This window comes from Puntigrus tetrazona, chromosome 10 (genome assembly GCF_018831695.1).
Source record: "Puntigrus tetrazona isolate hp1 chromosome 10, ASM1883169v1, whole genome shotgun sequence".
In the NCBI taxonomy this organism is placed as follows: domain Eukaryota; kingdom Metazoa; phylum Chordata; class Actinopteri; order Cypriniformes; family Cyprinidae; genus Puntigrus; species Puntigrus tetrazona.
In genome coordinates, this window is record NC_056708.1 from 12,079,501 (window position 1) to 12,099,370 (window position 19,870).

At 36.3% G+C, this 19,870-nt stretch overlaps 1 protein-coding gene across 2 annotated transcripts in view; it reads right to left on the reverse strand.

The window, feature by feature from the left end:
• The window catches only part of opcml (opioid binding protein/cell adhesion molecule-like), a 120,166-nt gene that overhangs the window by 13,570 nt on the left and 86,726 nt on the right, over window positions 1–19,870 (reverse strand). For both annotated transcript variants that reach the window (XM_043249820.1, XM_043249818.1), the window contains one exon: window positions 11,441–11,578. In XM_043249820.1, the coding sequence (XP_043105755.1) occupies window positions 11,441–11,578 (138 nt within the window). The remainder of the gene's footprint in view (window positions 1–11,440; window positions 11,579–19,870) is intronic.

Here is a 19,870-nt window from a genome sequence, read left to right on the forward strand (position 1 = left end):
TCTTTGCGCTCTCTCTCTTCTTGCCAGTGCGACGGGGAAGCATGACGCCATCCCCTCGGCCCCATAAGTCACATGTGTGAGTTTGTAATGGAAAGATAAGAGGGCAGCGATGCATCCAGGGAATACGTGTTCTTTTCAGGCTTCATCGACTATGTGACTGGTTTAATAAGATGGAGAAGAGGTTGATTGTGCTTGAAACACATGAGCATGGCTTGATAACACTGGTTTGGGACAGGGAATATGAACTAGTTAGCATGTGACTCGAGGGAGGGATGCCACAGTCGCCTGGTGTAACGCTAGAGCAAATTAGCAAATGTCTAATTTCACGGAAAGAAAATCAAAATTCTGTTTATTCTACGTCTACATGCTGTAAAATCATTAAACATTTATTTACAGTGCGTAACCTTTTGCACATCAATGCACAAACAGACTACGCAAATTATGATGCATTACATAGATTACAAAATATCTGTGTTTATTTTATCGCGAGGGACGAGCTGATATATTTACAGCATACTTTATTTTTGTAAGTGGAGCACAAGCAAATAACAATATTTTAAAAAAAGGTCAGCGTCAGTGTTTTTCTGGACCCCACCGACTTTCAGATTTTCATTCGTTCTTTTGTTTTTAACTGACCATAAGCAGCTCTGTCAAGTGTAACCGTAGTAAAAAGAGAAAGAGATGGAGAAATGACAGTGGCAGTGAGATGGAGAGAGAGCAGCATGGCAGAGAAGCACTTGAGAGAGAGAGAGTGATGTGAAAACTGTCATGGTTCCAAGACCAAACAAAGCCCTCTCACAGCTGAGACACTACAAAATGGAGATGCACACATCAGTCTGATTCCTCCTAACATTTACAATCCCAGTTTCATCACAGCACATGAGGAGAGCCGAAGTTCAAATGAAACGCATCTGAGCTGACAGGAAAATGAAGAAATAATAACCTGGTCGGCTTTTAGGCTGCAAGTGTTCAGACACTTGCTTTTCATTTAAACCAGTTATACTATTCTTAAATGAAATAAATAAATACTCAAATGAAATCTTATTAGCTGGTTTCTAAGGCTTTGGTTTACTTCAAGGGACTTTTTTCAGGATTTGATGAACACCTGTGAATACATGTTTTGTAAAATCGGATGTCTTTACCAACACTTTTGTTCAGTTAAATGTTCCCTTGCTGTATGCACAAAAAAAACCCCTACTGATCCCAAAATGTTTAACGGCAAATATAACGTAGAACAGAAAAGAAAGTTGTTTTGAATTTTCCGTCACACTATTTCAAATGTATAAGATAGTAGTGTTGCTACTTCGTTATTCCCCAATGCAATAGTTTTCACTCAGTTTTTCTCACTCGGTGGGAAGAGAGAAGGCCCTCTGTGTGAAAGCATTAGTCAAAATGTTCATCGTTAGCAAATAATGAAACAGTCAGATAATGCCATCTCCATCAGATGCTTCGCATAAAAACCCAACACACACAGGCAGGGTTGCTCATTGCAGAAATGAATAATGTAACAAATAATGTACACTGCAATTGTACTTGCAATGTCATTTTGCACTGGAAACACTGTGCTGTAAATCATGCCTGTGCTAAAGGAAGATGCTGCTGTTGCAATGTTCGCTTACTAACAAAATGAATTCTCAACACAATAGGATAGATAAAATATCTACAGTAAAGGCTTTAAAAGAGTCTCTCAGTGGCCGCACTCATTCCCGTCCCGTCAGAGTTAAACTACAGTGGATTAGTCAGGCTTGTCCTGGCAGCACTTCATTGATCCCACTGTTAATCTGACAGATAGCTGATAACCAGGCCTGCACTGCTGTAGGGGTCACATCTCCAAATATATCCACGGCATAACTTCTCACAGGACTAACTACATGAATATATATGCATGTACCTTACATAATATGTAGGTATAACTAGGCCTGCAATTCTGCCAAAGCTCAGCAGATTTCTGTAAACTCTGAACTCCCATCATTCACAGTATGCCTCCTCTTGCCTGTTTGTTTCTCCTCATTATAAGTGCGTTTTGAATAAATGTTGTTTATAAAACTAGATTTGCATACCCTGAAGGAAATACCCATGCTTGCAAGGCAGCAAAAGAGCAGTGTAAAAGTTTGGGCTAAACGATAGTTAGGAAGTTAGAAATCCAAATAAGGAAAAAGAGAGAGAGATGATATACGTATATATTATTGTAGACCGGGGATCATTGACATACTTTTAATCGTGCTTTTAAACCTCAATTTCTATAGGCATACAAACTACAAAATGTGTTTAGATAGATAGATATTTTCTACCTAATTGCATTGCTGTCTCTTCTCCGAATTGCGAGAGTTTTTTGGTTTGTTGGTTTTTCAGTTCACATGTTTGTCCAAGAGCTGAAACAAAACTGATGACACTGCAATTTTGTTTTGGAGGATAAAATTCACTAAATGATCCTGGTTTATGATGTTGTTCTGTTTTTAATTTTTTATATCACTCTGACTGCATTTACCCATTGACCAGTGAAACTTAAATTCTGTTGTTTTGTGCGTTTCCAGTGTTGATCCTCTCAGTGTTGTGGCGTGTAAAATGAGGCCGCATTATGCTAAATCTCTTTGGTGAATACAAAAGCCTGTAAGAAGACAGTGAGAATTATGGAGATATAAAAGTAATCCAAATGATTTCTCTTTAAACCAATTTGCTACAGCCGGTCGTACCTGGTAGGCAGAAACGTGCTGCTAAAGCGCTTAAAATGAAATCTCATTGAATTCGGAGTTGTAGCAGTAAAGGGAGCATTTACTTAATTAGCCTGTAAGAGAATAACGCTCGTGGATGTGAGCGTGTGCTTGAGAACTAGACTGAACCGAGAGAGATAATGCGATAAATAAACAATACGATGAAAACACAACACTTGAGATTATAGCTGTATCTCTGCCTGGCCCACATATATCCCACTCACATGATGAGAGCAAATGCATACATGTTCACCCGCCTACACATAAACACACACACAGACAAGCAGAAGGCAAAGTAAACAAGCCTCTTCTGCTCCTTCTAGTACCTCTACTTTAAAGAGTACATCTGCTTGGTTTCATACTCACATTTGACCCACATCCGGTTTCAAAGTGGGAAAAAAAGGCATGAAAACATTTTCCGAGCCAGGAAACTACTTCCACTCTCCTGGCTGGGCTTTCTAGACACAGACAGAATGGGGACAGTTTAATTTGATGTATGGTGATACAATCACACCTTCTCAGCAGAGCAGAAAGAAAGGTTATGAGGAAAAATGATAACGCTTTATTTTACAATGCCCTAATTACCACAAAATAACTACACAATTATCCTGGGGCCGCTCACCAGAGGTCACTTTGTGCCTGGAGCCATGTTGGAAAAAGGAACTACAATAATTACGATGCAAACCTGAGAAAACACCTTCGCCTCCGTCTGATAGCTACCAAATTCTCTTGAAGCAAAGCTTTTCTTCTGCTTAGCTGACATGGTGTCGCATTTGCACATTTCACAGATGCCTAAATGAAAGAGGGAGTTGGGAGGAAATATGAAATGGAGGGAGATGGTGTAATATTAGTGGCACCTGGTGCTTTTCAAAAGTGCTGCTGGTTTTTTGGGGTTTTTTTTTAAATATAGATGTTATCCATTGCAAACATTTATCAAATTGCTACAAATATACAATTACTAAAAATGAGGTGTATGATTTCTGTGTATTAATATTATCAAAAAATAAATTAATAAAAAAATCACAAACAATGATAATAAATACATTTTAAAAAGCAAAAAAAGCTACCTTGTTACCTTTTTTTATCATTGAAGAACTACCTTCAAAAGCCTTTTTTTCTGTCACTGTTTTATTGTATTTTCTTCTTTATTATTATTATTATTTTAGTACCTTAAACAGAATTTTCTTTGAAGCCACTATTGGCACAGATATTCCCAAACCGGAAAAAAACATGCCTGTGTATTTCTGCAAAATAATATTACATTGCTTTATGCAAGTTTTGTGACACTTTCAAAGTGAAATGCCCATTGAGTGGCACTAAAAGCCTGTTCAGTTGTTTTTTTTTTTTTTTTTTCTGAAACAGATTATTGTGAGTCTGGCAATGTTTTGTTATGTGCATGTTGTACATATCTTGGCAGTTCGGAAATGAAATGTCCAGTGATTTATACTAAGATGAATGCTTTATTTTATAAAAATGTGTTTGCTGAAAAAACCCTTTACTTCTACAAGCCTTTGACCTCTTTTATCATGTTTCATAGAAATCATACCTGATCGCATTTCAAGCGCAATGCTGTACCGGGTGAGTTAACAAGCAAGCTTACTGCCAGAAAAGCCACACATACAGAGCTGGTTGTGTAACACAAAAGTCAGAATGTATTAGTCTGCAAGTTGTAAACTATGATAAAAGTGTTCTGAGATCAGAACATAGTATTGTGCAAGAGACTGCTTTAAAAATGTCTTTAATCTGCTCCTTTTAATCATAATTTGTATAAAAAGGAAAAAAAAGTTTTAGTCATTCCACCTGAAAACTGCTGTGAAATGTATGTAAAAGATGTGTTTTTGTGGCAAAGGCAAGTATGCCTGTGTTTGATATTATACGCCTCACACTGGGTGATGATTGTCTGGGTAATTCATGAATTGCCTCTTGTCCAGTGAAAATCAATCTTAACCACATTTAAATCAATGCTATCTGCTATGTCTATGGACTATGTTAACTGGCGTATATTCATATTCAAAGTAGGTCACAAATAGAAATAACAGTGCTTTGATAGTATTTACACTTTTATTTATACTATGATACGATGGATGGATGGAAGGATACCGCAATATGTAGTAGCCAGTGTGATTACAGAGCAGTGTGAAATGCCACCTGAGGACAAAATGACTGCAAACTCGCAGTCTCCCGGATCACCCTGAGAGGCCTCCAACACCTCAAATCATGCAGTAATTTATTTCTGCCTTGTCTGCCTTTAACGATGGGCTTTGGTGCTGCCACATTGATCAGCTTCCACTTCTCCTCTGACTCATCCCTGGCTACTCCCCCTGTTAGCATCAAAACTTAATCTGAGATCTGACATCGGCTCTCACAACCCCACTTATTTAGATGTATGACCTTTCCAGAAAACAATGACCAATCAATAAGCAGCTTTGCTTCCTCAAAGTCTAATTAAAACAAGCACGGGGTGACTCAAAGGGCAGGGGGAGTTGGGAGAAACTAGCATGTGCGGCATATAGAACACGACTGCTTCACATGTACACATGACATTTACAAGGAGCATTTGTGTTGTTTGTTCTCTCAGTTTCAGAATCACACATTCCTGAACGGTCAGTTAAATGGACTAAATTTGATTGGTCATGCAGGTCAGATGGCCTCTTGCAGAAATACAGAAGGTTCTTTCCTCCAATAAGCTGAAATGTGGATGAAGCGGCAAAATTTACATTGAACATAAGATCCTATTTTCTTTCGATAGTCCTCGTTTTACTAACTATAAGTAACTTTGTAACTACATGTTAACTAATTTTCATTAGTTTGCAACTACATGCCTACTAACTCTTAAAGGAGACGGTTAAGTTAGGTTTAGGGTTAGTAGAATAAGAACATATACATGCAAAGTTTCTCACAGTCAACATGCCGTACATTGTGGACCTATCAAAATAGAAGATATTAAGCAGACAGTCTGCTAATGCTCTAATGACTGAGAGTTGATATATAGTTGCAAAGCTACTTACTGTTAGGACAATGTTTAAAGTGGACTACTATCGAAATAAAGTGTTACCAAACATAATGTTTGTATCACTGCCGTGAAAAAAAAAAGCTAAAGCTAGTGAAATTCTTCACTGCATTCATAAATTATGTCTTTCTCATATAAAGATAAACAACTCAGAGAATAAACACAGATGTTTCTGTTTTGGCATGTAGTTTCTTTAGAAAAGTTTCTTCCAGCTGCAATGTGACAATTTTCCTGTGACAACCAATTTGTCTGTCCATATTTAACACAAACCTGCCACAAAGAAGACATTTAATATAGATTTATAATATCTGGGAGGGGGGGGAGAAATATAGTGTTTAATTTCAACTGCATAAATAGCCAAAATGTGTGAAATGTTAAATGTGCTTTAAGTACAACAGGGCATCTCTTGAAATACAATTACACAGAAAAAAGATGTCAAAAGAATAAGAAAGCATAATTTGCTGCAATTAGATTCGTCACTCTCTGATTTTCAGATACCCTGGGTTCACTTTCAATACAAAAGCTGTCAGCAGAGCTTGAACAGAATTCTCTGGTAAATTAACACACATCTCTATTCATTGTGCTTGATTTGAAATTATAAACACTATGACTGCACGGATGTTTTGAAATGAATGTTGTTTGAGATTCATTTTCATTTTGCGAGCTACTGTATAATGGGAGATATCAAATAGTAAATGATAATTCTCATCAGCTATGCACATTATAGGTAAAACTGTAATTTTTTCTACATTAAAAGTTCGTAATCTCCAAACAGGCTCTCAGCTTGCAGTATGCAGTCATGAAAGAGAAAAACAGATTGACGAGTCTCATATCTTGCCACCGAAACTCTTCTGTTTGTTGCACTGTCAGAATCAAAAGCCCGTGAAGGGATTTTAACGGGCTTTACAAAGGGACACGCAATGATGAATTAGCTATGTTTAAAAATTAGTCAGAGTCGGACTCATAGGAGCGGCGCACGATGACACATTATTAAGCTGTTATGAAGCACTCGCATTGCGAGTTTCCAGGCTGACGCTCCATCCAACTGCGTCACGGGGGGGCTGCCTCACGGAGAAACCCACCGAGACCAATCATGTCAGGCAAAATGAGACTCCATTGCCTTTACGCAAAATATACTCCAGACACAGGCAGCGGCCGTTGCAGCACCTTTGAATTATTAATGATCAAAGTTCAGGTGGAATGAGCCGAGAGTGTTGGCATGGTGATTTAGGCGGCAGAGCACAGAAAGCTTCGAGCGGAGGTCTCACACACCTGTCCTCCATTCAGCTGAAAAACGGCTGTGGTTTGACGCGCCTTTGAGAAACATTGGCACTGCGTGTAAGCTAATTTCTCCCCTTGACCCCCATTTCCTCTTCAGGCATTGGCTTCTCATTTTTCTCCGAGCCATTGCGTGTGGCCGTTGGGAAGCAGAGCTAAGCCTGCATTACCTCAGACAACCTCATCTGCAGACAACAAGCGTTATTTGACATGGTCACTGAGGCATGGCTAGTTTCTTGCTGAATATTTGACTGCAACATACACAAGGGAAAAAACGAAGCACCTTCTTTTCTGGCTATAAAATAATGAGCGTTTTTTTTTTTAAAAACAAGAGGTAAGAAAATATGTTAAAAGACCAATCCAACACTGCTGGTAGAAATCCCTAAAAAGCAGCATGAAAAATATTTGATAGCAATTTGCTTTAATGTAGACAATACATTCTCACTCCCAATTCATCAAATCACGATGCTTGGTCAGGACCCCTTGGTGCCACTTTTAGACACATTTTGAAACACATTTTTCAATGTGAAGGTTGCTTTAAATAAGAAACCCTCTGCTTCAATATGACAACGCAAAAAGGTACTGGGAATGTTAACGTCATGATTCAATTATATATTGGGTTATAATATTGCCATTGTTGCATATATTTTTATAAATAGTGAAATAGAGAGTTGCAACTGTGAGATTTAAAGTCATTAACTTTTTTGCTCCGCTCTTGAGGCAAAAAAAAAAAAAAAAAAAAAACTTCTATAACTAACACACTGATTAACTAATGTTCAAGTGGGCATGAAAGCGAGTTCATGGTGTCAGCATTCTGAAATTCAGCCTTAAGGCTTAAAAATGCTTATGCTGTACAGCTCCAGACCTTGTTTATGTGTGCAAATGCTAAACCATGCTTAACCAGCGATGTTGTGGAAATTCTAAACTAGATCAATAGAACACAAATTATTTAGTACTTATATCTTCCACACATACGTGCATCAGTCTGAAAACAGCCCCAATTGAAATTTTCGCTCGCTGTCTTCCTAGAGTTCTGTATGAGTGGATGAGAACCCGCCAAGTACAACGGGAGCCCTCAGAATTAAACCCATTAGAGTGGGATATTCCCACTGACACGCAGCCTGTGGGTGCTCACAAACTGCGCATGATGAGTGCAAATCCATTTTCTAAAGTGCCAAATGGTGCAATGTCATCTGTAGGGGACAAATCCAGTCTGCCATATGCTGCGAATGAAGAACCGGCAAACTACAACAACAGCTGGCCACTTGAAAACACAATTTTCATTGCTGCATCATGTAACTGCAGATCCGTCTAATTCAATTATCATTAAAGGCGTAAAAATATTGCTCTTGTACGAGTGCATGGATAGCATACATTTATACGCTCTGCATTATGAGGCATGTCTACTCGTTCAAGCAATGATATATTCGCATGTTCTTTGCACATGTATCAAAATAAAAGCGACTTTTTTTTTGTGTGCCAACTTTTCGCTTTCTTTGTTGCCTGTGACAGCTCTACCTTTGCAAATAGTATGCACTGCAATAACAGTATGATTGCCATTCAACGGGAACACCACAATATCAGACCGCTGCGCTACCGGCATGCCAATCAAATCTTGACAATGCCAAATTAAAGGCCTTGAACTTTCCACTGCACGTTGAGGAAAAAATCAGTTATCTTCAATGTCAGTGCAGTGCACTCAAAGACGTTCTTCAAACAATTTGATAAGCACTTTTCAAAATGCATTTTCTGTTTCCAAAAAAAGTATTACATCCTCTGAAGAGTGCAACTGGCTTTCATGTATTGACATATTATTTTCTGTCTTTTCATGCCAATGTTTGTCAATAGCAATTTTCAGTGGTTGGATTTCTCTTGCCAACATAACAGGTTATGGAATCAGTTCAAACTAAAAATTCAATGGCCCACAAAATGATGAAATATGCAATATGTGTTATGGCAAGCTATTTAAATGCTAATTGATGAGATTAGTTAAATAAGTGTAACACCATTACATGTATTTAACGCAATTAAAACATTTATCTAATTTGACATTAAAACTGCTAAATTCTGTTCAGTCTTTTAAAGAAGTATTAGAAAACAGCATAAGTGTTCAAGCTTTTGCAAGCCCTTGCGTATTCCGGTGTAAAGGAGAGGGACCTTCTAAATGTCAGTTTTATTTATTAATCAATCACATTATTCATGATTCATTAATCTGTCAACATGCATTCTTATGGTTATGTGACAAACCCTTAACATCTACCGAACCTTTCCAATGCACAAAAGGTTCTCTACAGAGGAAAATCTACTTTAGATTATTAAAATGTTCTTCATGATAAGAAAAAATTGGTTCTTGTTTTTTTTTTTTTATCAAGCACAAAATTGTTCTTTTATGGCACTGCTGCACAAAAGTGAGGTGATGGCAGATGTAAAGTGGGGTTTGTGAGTTATGACGTTGCAATTATGAACCATAAAGTTGCATTTGTGAGAAATTCTGCAGCATTTGTGAGATATAAGTCACAATTGTCAGGTCACATCACAATAAGAAATGTCAAATCACATAATCTGTCGACATATACAAGGATTCTCATGAATCTATGAAGTACTTTTAACATTCATGGAACCTTTCCACCACACAAAAGCTTCTTTATAGTGAAAAAGTTCTTTATACACACACACACACACATACACATGCACAAAGCTTCTTTCAAGAAATATTTATAGAAAGGTTCTTTGAGGAACCAAAAATGGTTCATCCATTGCACTTCTGCAAAAAAACCACTGTAGTTCAAGTTTTCACCAGTAGACTCAGCAGCACTTTGTTGTACAATATATTGAAAAACTATTTTCTCACTACAGTGAGACTGCTCATATCAGGAAAAGAAAGTCCACACACAGCCTGATTTATTGTGTTTTGCTTTGCACTGACCCTCAAACTACCTCCAGTGCTAATGTTTCTGTTAGGTTTGTTCTAGTCTTTCAACTGATGGACTGAGAGTAAATACAAAATCTTTAATCTGACCCATCGCAACATTTTGTCTGCTGCATTAGAGTAGATTTGGAATCATCTCTCAATCTATGTCTGATTGGTGCTTTTGGATAAGGCTGCTCATCACTGCTGGGCAGAATTTCATCTAACCAACACTCTTAAAAATAAAAGTGCTTCCCAATGCCATTCTTTTGTCTAAATAGGTTCATTAATAATTTACATAACCTTTAGCGTAAGGTTTGTTGTGGCAAAAGAAAGAGAAAATAAAAGAAGAGATGGTTCTTTAAAGAACCTTTGACTGAATGGTTCTTTGTGGAATCAAAAATGGTTCGTCAATGGCATTGCTTTCACGAACCTTTTAAGTACATTTAATTTTAAGAGTGACATTTAAACCTTATTGGGAAAACCTGACTGTCTTTAATTTAAAATTAAAAAAAAAAAAAGATGAACTTCATTTAAACACTCAAATACCTGTTTATCCTTAGGATTGTGTAACTGAGGAAGAATCAACATTTAACTATGTCAACAGAGCTGCTGAACAATCCAGAAAAAAAAAATTAATATTCAGGTTTTCACTTCAGCTGTAAAAGTTGACAGAAAAAAGAGAACGAAACATCCCTCACGTCTTATTTCTTTCATTAGGCTTCACACATAAATGTCAACACAGATAACGTCCTATTCCTGCAAGCTGGCTGACATTAAATGACACCCCGTGCACAGACTTTTATATTGCTTTCTCTGCAAAGTGATTTCGAAGACTGAATCTTTTTCTTTTCTTGCCTGACTCGTGTACAGCTGTGGTTTCCATTATAACAGATGAATTAAAATGCAGCCAGTGTCCTGGAAGTCGGGTAGTGGAGGAAGACATGAATACGTAGTAAACGTGAGGGATTTACTCTTAGCTGTGCTGAGGCTGCCTGACATTATTTGATGTCAGATCCAAACCCCCTTCAAAAATTGCCCCAGATTCGCTTTCCTCGTCTGAAGTTTGACATATTTCTAAATATCTAATTGAAAGAAAATTACGAAGATTCGTGTGAGGAGCCACTGTCTACTGCTGAATAGAAATGTTGAATATGTTGAATGAAGCTGATTGAGACTGCTTTTTATTTGCACACCAAAATTAGGTCATCTTTTGCAAGATACAATAGATAATTCAGTTCAATCAATTCAGCCCATGACCATGAGTGAGCTTCAATATAAGAGACAATTCACCCGAAAAATCATTTACTCTCCCAAACCAGCATGACTTTCTTTCTTTCTTTCTTCCGTGGAGCACAAAAGATTTAAAATTGTTGTTTTTAAACACCGAAAGGCACTAAAAGCATTGTGACGAGAGTCATATGCAGGACAGAGTTATCACTTCAGGAAACACAAATAGTGGTATCGCCTAAATAATGAACAACGCTATATTTTATGTAACAGTACCGCAACATAAAAGAAGATTTCCTTTACCTTTTCCTTCACCTTTCGAGGAACGGAATTTCCACAAAATGCTGGGTTCAGGTCGTCCGATAGCCAGACACATGAGGCTTACGTTACTGCCCTCGTTCACCGAAACATCCGCAGATATGTTTACAATCCTGGCAGGAACTGCAAAAAAAAAAAACACATTGCAACACTGTTATAACAAATTTGATAAAACATCTTTAAAAATGGTTGTTTTCGGTGTATTGTTGTCTTTAATCAGGATGCGCATGTTTTTCACTATTCGATTGAATAGATGTGTAAGGCTCAACCCTGTTCACATCCAAGTTTTATTCACATTTTGTTTTCCCAAGAAAATTCATATGCAAAAGCCTGGCGATGATTTTCCAGGGCATGTCGTTATTTATATTTCATTGAGGCTGTATTATTTTATAAAGAAAAACAAACGTGATACAAGCAGTGTACAAAGCAAAAGAAAAACAGTTTTTATAAAATACAGATCTCATATTCATATTGTTGTGACTTTGTGGTGACAGCTTAGAAAATTATGATCACATGTACTACTATAATATATACATAAAACAGTAATATTGTGAAATGTTTTAAATAACTTTTTTTCAGTTTTTTATCTGTTAATATGTAATCTATTTCTGTGAGAGCGACATTACTCCAGTCTTCAGTGTCTAAGGAATAACTGTAATATGCTTCAAAAAACATGTCCTATTTCAATAGAAACCATGCTGTTTAATATTTCTTGTGGACAAATTTGTCCAAGAAAATAGCATTAAAAACTTTTATTATATTATAAATGTTTTCACTCTCACATTTAATCAGTTTCATGCGTCCATCCTGAATAACATTACACATTCTGTCAAAAGAAAAAAAAAATTATATACACAACTTATGGTTTTATGTTTTTTAATACACAGAGACTGGCATATGATTCTAATTTAAATAATGTGATTCTATAATCCAAGGCCTGTTCATCATAACAATTCTGACCACATTTTAATTAGGTGGTTATCCTCTAACAGTGTATTTTTCACTCAAAGACGTTCTTCAAGTGTAACCCTTGAGTTTTGAAATCCTTCCAATTATAGAACCATACAGTAGTTAAATTGATTGTACATCAATCAAATGATTCTTTGGGCTTTTTAGACAAATCTACATTCAGTCGATTAGAATAACAGCTCAGTTTTACACGTTGAGGTTTGATTGACGTAATGAGATGAGCAGATCATGCTCTGTTAAGGTAATGTTGTTTATAACTTGACTGAAACTGGAAATGGTACCCAGACAGTCTGTCAGTTTTCTTGACTGTGTTCCATGTTTCAGTCTGAATAAACCAAGCAGCCAGCATCTCAGTGATATTATTTAGTTGGCGTCCTATCGGGCCTGCCTCATATGGGAGTCTGCTATCTATGTTTGCTGAAAAAGTAAATATTTTATGGTAAATTCTGTTTACTGAAGTTTTAGTGAGTCATCCAAGCAGGCACAAGAATTTTCTTAAGGGACATCACTCTCACACACACACACACACACACACACACACACACACACACACACACACAGGTACACCATCGTGCACGAACACACTCCAATATGACTGAATAATTGATCTGCAAAAGAAGTCTGGACTGCAAGCCAAAAACAGCTGCTTATACAGATACTGAGGTCAGAGTCTTCCAAGCTTCTGCAATTCGACTGCTGATTTGCTCACGTGCCGTTAAATGTTTAGCATATTAATGGCACTGATTCAGACAAATGTGTAATGGAAAACATAAATTAATTTAGTCTCAAATAAATCCAGTTATCCACATAAGCCACCAGTGTATGACAATATTGTGTCTTATCTATCAAATCATAACAGCAGGGAGAAAGTCCTGATGGGACTAATTAAATTTTTACTCCAGAACAATCATTTTCTGTCTGTAATAAAATTGAAAATACTTCAAAAGAACAAGTTTCATGAGTTATAGCTTAAGTAAGGCTGCGTGTGTGCATGGCACAAGGTTGAACCAATGAAATTGGCCAAAATTAATCATCATTCAAAAGTGCATATTTGTGTCTCTGACAGGGTTATTGTATTATAGTTAACTTAAAAGTTTAACTAAACTGAAATATATTTTTATATGCAATGGCAAAGGCCGCATTTCTCATTTTGAACTGAACTGAAAACAGAAAATTTAACAATTCACAATATTAATATACATTAGAACTATAAGTGATAGTCAAATACCAGTGATCTGTGAATATATATTTTTTATATATATTTTAAATAACTCATCTTAGATGAATAATACTTGCATTTTCTATAGATTTTTGTCTTTAAATGTAAATTATATTTGAAGGGTAGAAATCCTGATCACAAATTAAGTAACCCATTTCTGATCATTTGTACAGCCTTTTTTCTGTATTCATGCAGGCATCAATAACAAAAAAATAAATAATAATAAAAAAACTATTAATAATTGTAAATACTAATTATTTATTTTAATTTGTGGATATGTACTCTAATGAAGAATAAAACATAAATGACAAAAAAAATAAAAATAAATGTCAAAATAAATAAATTACATTCACATAACATTACAAGCAAAGCACAAACAAGGATTCATTTTAACTTAAAGAAATAGCTGCTAAAAAAGTTTTCAGTGTGGCTACCTTTAGTTAGTAACTGCCAAAACTGTCATATGTTTGTACATACAGCGAGGGTAAATAGTGACCGTACATCAGCTGTATTCCAGAGAGCGCAATCACAGCAAAAGATGTGTACGAGAGCCCTCCGCTTCTTTCTGGTGAATATTTCATCCTGTGACGAGCACTTTCTTTGAGTCACTGTGCTTTTCACCATCCCACATTCCCTGTGTTCTCACCACTTCCCTCCCTTACATCAAAGGTATTGTTTCATCCCTGTATCTCAATCTATAATTGATGGCTTCAGCTTTCTAACCATGAATCCCAAATTCAGGCCACTGTTTCAAACAGACCAGTTTGAGCTCCTCAAAAAAGAGAGGACAGAGTTCAGAGGATGAACAGTCAGAATGACTATGCTAACATTTTCCAAAGAGACACACGCAAGTCGAGTTATATAACTCAGGTTACCTCTCCTCAGCAGCGTGTGTGTTGAATCCATCATTCTCAGTCAAATGACAAGCCTCAAACATCCTCAAGTTCATGATGAAGTATCCTTCTGTCTACGTGCCCAAATTCCCACCATCTCTGAGCAATACCTGTATTTTTTAATTGGACATGTGCTGGGCTAAAATAACTGCAGAAGGCAGAAAACCCACAGAAATCAGTGGGAGAAAAACTCATTCGTGAGCTGCCTCTGGTGATATAGCTGCCGCTAATGTTTCACCCGGGCAAATTGCACTGGCTTCGTCTCTACATTTATATTCTCATAACCCTACTGAATCTTTCCAATGGCTCATTACTGCTCTTTAAAATGAGAAAAAAGAGTTGCCTCCTGATGCAATGGTGGAAACTGAAGCATGCTATATAGTAAACTGCAACAAGGGACTGGAAATATGGCAGCGAGGTAATGTCGAGTTAAAGACAAAAATGTTACCACTATAAATTTTAGTGGAAAAAAGAAAGCATAGCACAAAAACACACACACACACACACACACACACACATATATATATATATATATATATATATATATATATATATATATATATATATATATATATATATATATAATGAGAAAACCCCGATTAAATATAAAATACATATTTTCCGTAACTCTACAGATACTTTTCTGACCCTTCTTGGCACAGAGTGTACACGTTCATGTTTAATTCCTGGAGAACAAGCTCCTTAAATGTGAAGCCAACATGCTCAATTTGTTATATTTCATTATTTTGGTTTTCTTTCCATAGCTCTGTAATGTTACAATTGAACCACAGATAAAGGTTGGACTATTCTGGCAATGTTTTTCATACTTTTCTGGACTTTGACAGTCACAAACTCAAAAAAATCTTAAATTGTGCTCCAAAGACATATGCATTTTTTTATGGGTTTGAAACGACATGGAGGTAAGTGATTAGTGACAAAAAGTTGCATTTTGTGATGGAGTAACCCTTTAACTAGGGGTAAGCTCAGCTCGTCTCTACAGAATCCCCCACAGCTGCTCAAGAGTGTTAAGATTGAGTGAAATACATGTGAAGGATTTTCACCTCGGGGGAATGAATTTCTTCATTGTCATGTTGAAAAAATGGCCAACGATGCAGGGAATGAGGAGAGGGAAGCATCTTCCGTTTCTGGTTTTTGTATTACATCAGACAGTGGTGTGAGAATTCATACTGAATACTGATAAAGCAAAACTCCCTCACACCTTCAACACTATAGAACCTCACTACCACTGAACTTCACTGTGGGAACCAGACACCTCTCACTGCACGCCTCCTCTAGCAACAGCTGAACATTTTGGATGCTGTTAGATCCGAAATGATTGACTTGGTCTCATGAGAACACGGTATGGTTTTTCAGAAGTCTATATTTTGTAAATATGGTCCTTGGAAAAAGTTAAATGAGTTTATTGTGCTTTGGCTAGAGAAGGTAGTTCTGGTGTGGATAAACATGCCACTTCTGCAGACTGCATCTTACTCTGTGAGATAGTGTGCTAAACATTTTTCACAGCTTTTGCCGGCTCTGAGACACTTTCTTGGTCTTTCTCCTGCTCTTTTTCTAGAAAAAACTTACTCGTCGTTACTAAACAAAAACTGAAAGTGAAGACCTAATTATTTCAGGGGCCTTTTCACAAGTCCATTGGTTTTGTTTTTATTTTCCTTGTTACTTTTGCTATATTTTCACACTTAAAACAATAATGTGGTATTCCTCTGGTACCACTGTCCTCTTTCCTTTATGCCCAGAAATAAATCTCCTGACAGTTCTCTCTCAAGTGGTTTCATTGTTGTCAGTGTTAAGTTTAAGTATGATTCAGGAGGCTATATACCACTTTCGAGAAATTATTTATAGCTTTGGTTCAACATGTTTACTTGTTGATCAAAACTTCCCTTACCTTATGCACAAGAATTTTTTATTTAGTTATATTTAGTAACTTTCAGTAAGATGTACTCATTTCGGCAAAACAACATTTTATCACTTTGATAAGGAAACTGTACTTTCTAGAATAATTTTAACATTCTTGGGTAACTGATCAAGCAGAATTGCTGGAATATAATAACAATATGTTGAGTTTAAGAGGGTTCTTTAAAGAAACATTTTCTAATTAATATTTATTATTCATCATAGAACTAATTATTTATTCATCAGTTATTATGTTCTTATTTTTCTGAAAGTGAAAGATAATGGAAATCAAACTAAGGAAATGTCACTGAAATCATATATCATTAAAAATATTTTTAATTGAATTTTTGTATTATTATTATTTTATTACTAATTATATATATATATATATATATAAGTGTGTATAAGTATATATTTGTATAAGTACTTATACTTATATATATTATATAAGTATAAGTATATATTTGAATTTTATTTTTATTCAGATTTTATTTGAATACTGTGTATCACTTTGCAAAATTCAAAAATAAAATAAATAAATCAAATAATTAGTAGTCAGTACAAAACAATATGACAAGTTTTGCCGCTGACACAGAGCAGTCAACAGAAATGCTTGTTTTCCTCTAAGAGCTCATAAAGTATAAAGACTGGCAGCAATCAATTTCCATATGGCTTCCTATTCTAAAATGACAAGGCCCATATCCTTGGAGAATCCATTGGTCAAAAAGGTGTCAATCATCAAATCACGAAATGTATCGGAATCAATTTTTTCCCATCCGTCACTATGGAGTGACAGCTTCAATCATTGTAGACTGTGCTGTAAAACTACGCAGATGAAAATACCACCAAAAGCCTGCGCCTCAACGTCTAAACGATTGCGATGACTAAAAGATTTCAATGTCAACCCGCTGACGTCTGCGGGTTTTGCATATTCTCAAGAATGTTTCAATGCCTTTATCGTATAATTCACCATGTTCTTATGTATGCGCGACACTTTTAATAGATCTCCCAGAAAAAGGCAATACAGTCAGAGAAGCCTGTAATTTTGTAAAAAGAAAATCAAAATGTCTTTTAAATGCTCCATTAGAAAGTCCATTAAAAAAAAAAACCCTGTAAATCACATTTAGACCAACATGCATTGCATATTATATGACTACCCTGCCTGCCTGCATGGATTTATTTATTATTTTGTAATATTACTGGTTTGTTCTTAGCCCAATGGGGAAATCAAACAACTAGGGTGTTTTCATATAACACATGCTGAGTGAACATTATGGTGTGTTTTGTGCAGTGATTGCCTCTTCACTCCTTTCTAATAACAATACTAATGAGTCACATTGTGCCATCAGAGCAAGCTACAGGTCTCTCGCCTCAGAAAAGAGCAGCTCGTTTAGCCGCTTTCAGTTATTACAGTTGTGGAGAAAAGCAATCACCCTACTGCAATCCCATCTCTATCACATCTATATGGCACTGCTGCGGCTGAAACAGCTCAAAACATTAACAATGGCACTGTTTCAAGGTTGATAAAAAGCAGGATCAATTGCCCCTCTTTATCCACAGTTATTCATTAGACTGGTGGATTGTTATAGGCATAAAGTTTGGTCCAGTTTGCAGCCCATTGTGGCCCTGAACCACCTGGTCAGAAAGGAATGGTCTGAGCAATCAAAGCTCATTCTGCAGTACAACTCATTTAAAACTTTCAGTGAATAAAATACAACACTACTGATTTACTACTGATCTGCGACTCGCTGCAGAAGAAAAAAAACACTGAATTTGTGAAAACACAGGATGAATTTGTTTTTGTTTTTTTTATTGTCCAAACATAAATAGCAACAACAGCAATAATAATAATACTCCGTCTTTTAAAAAGAGTCATTACCGAAAATCCGAAAAGAAGGACACAAATGAGATGCTAATAATAGTAATAATAATAATAATGTTGATAATTACGGTGATGATGATTATTATTATTATTATTGTTGTTGTTGTTGTTGTTATTTATAACAATTTAATATAACTAATTTATTAATATCATCATCATCATCATCATCATTATTATTATTATCTGTCTTCCAAAAATCATTAGTGCCATAATAACATATTAGTAACATAACAAAAAGGTTAAAGAAACATAAGAAAACAATTAAACATTATTTTCATTATTATTTAAATAAATTACATATTATAAGGCCATATAATTATTATCAATTATTTGGACTAACAAATGTTAGAAACCAATAAACATTATTTTTCTTCTTCTTCTTCTTCTTCTTCTTCTTCTTATTATTATTATTATTATTTCTAAGTAAGTAATGATCAAAATCCTATCTCAGATTTATCCCCTTTAAAGATCTCAGCAATGTTTAAAATACTAAGTAACGTTTACCACAAACATTGTATACACTTGTCTCTTGGAATTCGGACAAGACTGAATTATCTGAGACCTATAAAACATAAATGTGATCTCTGATATTTTATTTGCTATGCTGTAAATTATTTTTGGAGCTGTTCAAAGACCCGAAACATATGCAGATGCAGCTTCTAATAGCAAGCCTCCACAATGCTATTTCAGCTATGATAGCGGAACATTTCTAAATGTGGTATTTCCTGCCTCATGTGTCCGAACTCCCACAAAGTCTCCCACAAAACCTGTATTTTCAATTGGCCTCGCAGAGGGTTGAAATAACTGAAGCATAAGGCAGGGCACCCACAGAACTCAGTGGGTGAAAAACGGATTCCCGCGCTGCCTCTGGTGATATAGCTGCTGCTAATGTGTCACCCAGGCAAATTGCACTGGTTTTGTCCTCCCATTTATATTCTCATAACCCTACTGAATCTTTCCAATGGCTCATTACTGCTCTTTAAAATGAGGAAAAGAGCTACTCCTCAATTCAGTAACAAGAGCCGTCTTATCCCTCTCCCCACGGAGGAGAAAGTTCGAGGCTAATCTAAAATAGAGACACATCATTACACTTGAGCAAACGAAAGACGATAATCCCGCTTGTTGTTTACAGGGCCATCTAATTAGATTGCCACGCTTTTGCCCTCTGATACATAATAGTGTATATGACATATTGCTCATCAGGTAATACATGTCGAATGGTTTTAATGAAATGGCGCGACAAAAGTGCTGTGATTAGGATGAAGGTTCAAGATCTCCGCTGCAAAATCTAGTGAGCTGCCGTGCTGCCTGCGTAGGGAGCACTGCATGAGAACTGAATGAGGACCTCGCAGGTGACACAAATAGCGCTAACTAACACTGCTAACTAGGTTTCACAAACATTTGTTTTGTTTTCTGCTCGACTTTGGATAAATGATGCTTTTAGTGTCTGATGATCCTCTGCGCCTCCCCGTGAAGACCTCCAGCTAATGGAACATATGGAGTGCGATCATCACCTTTCATGCACTACCTGCTCTGAG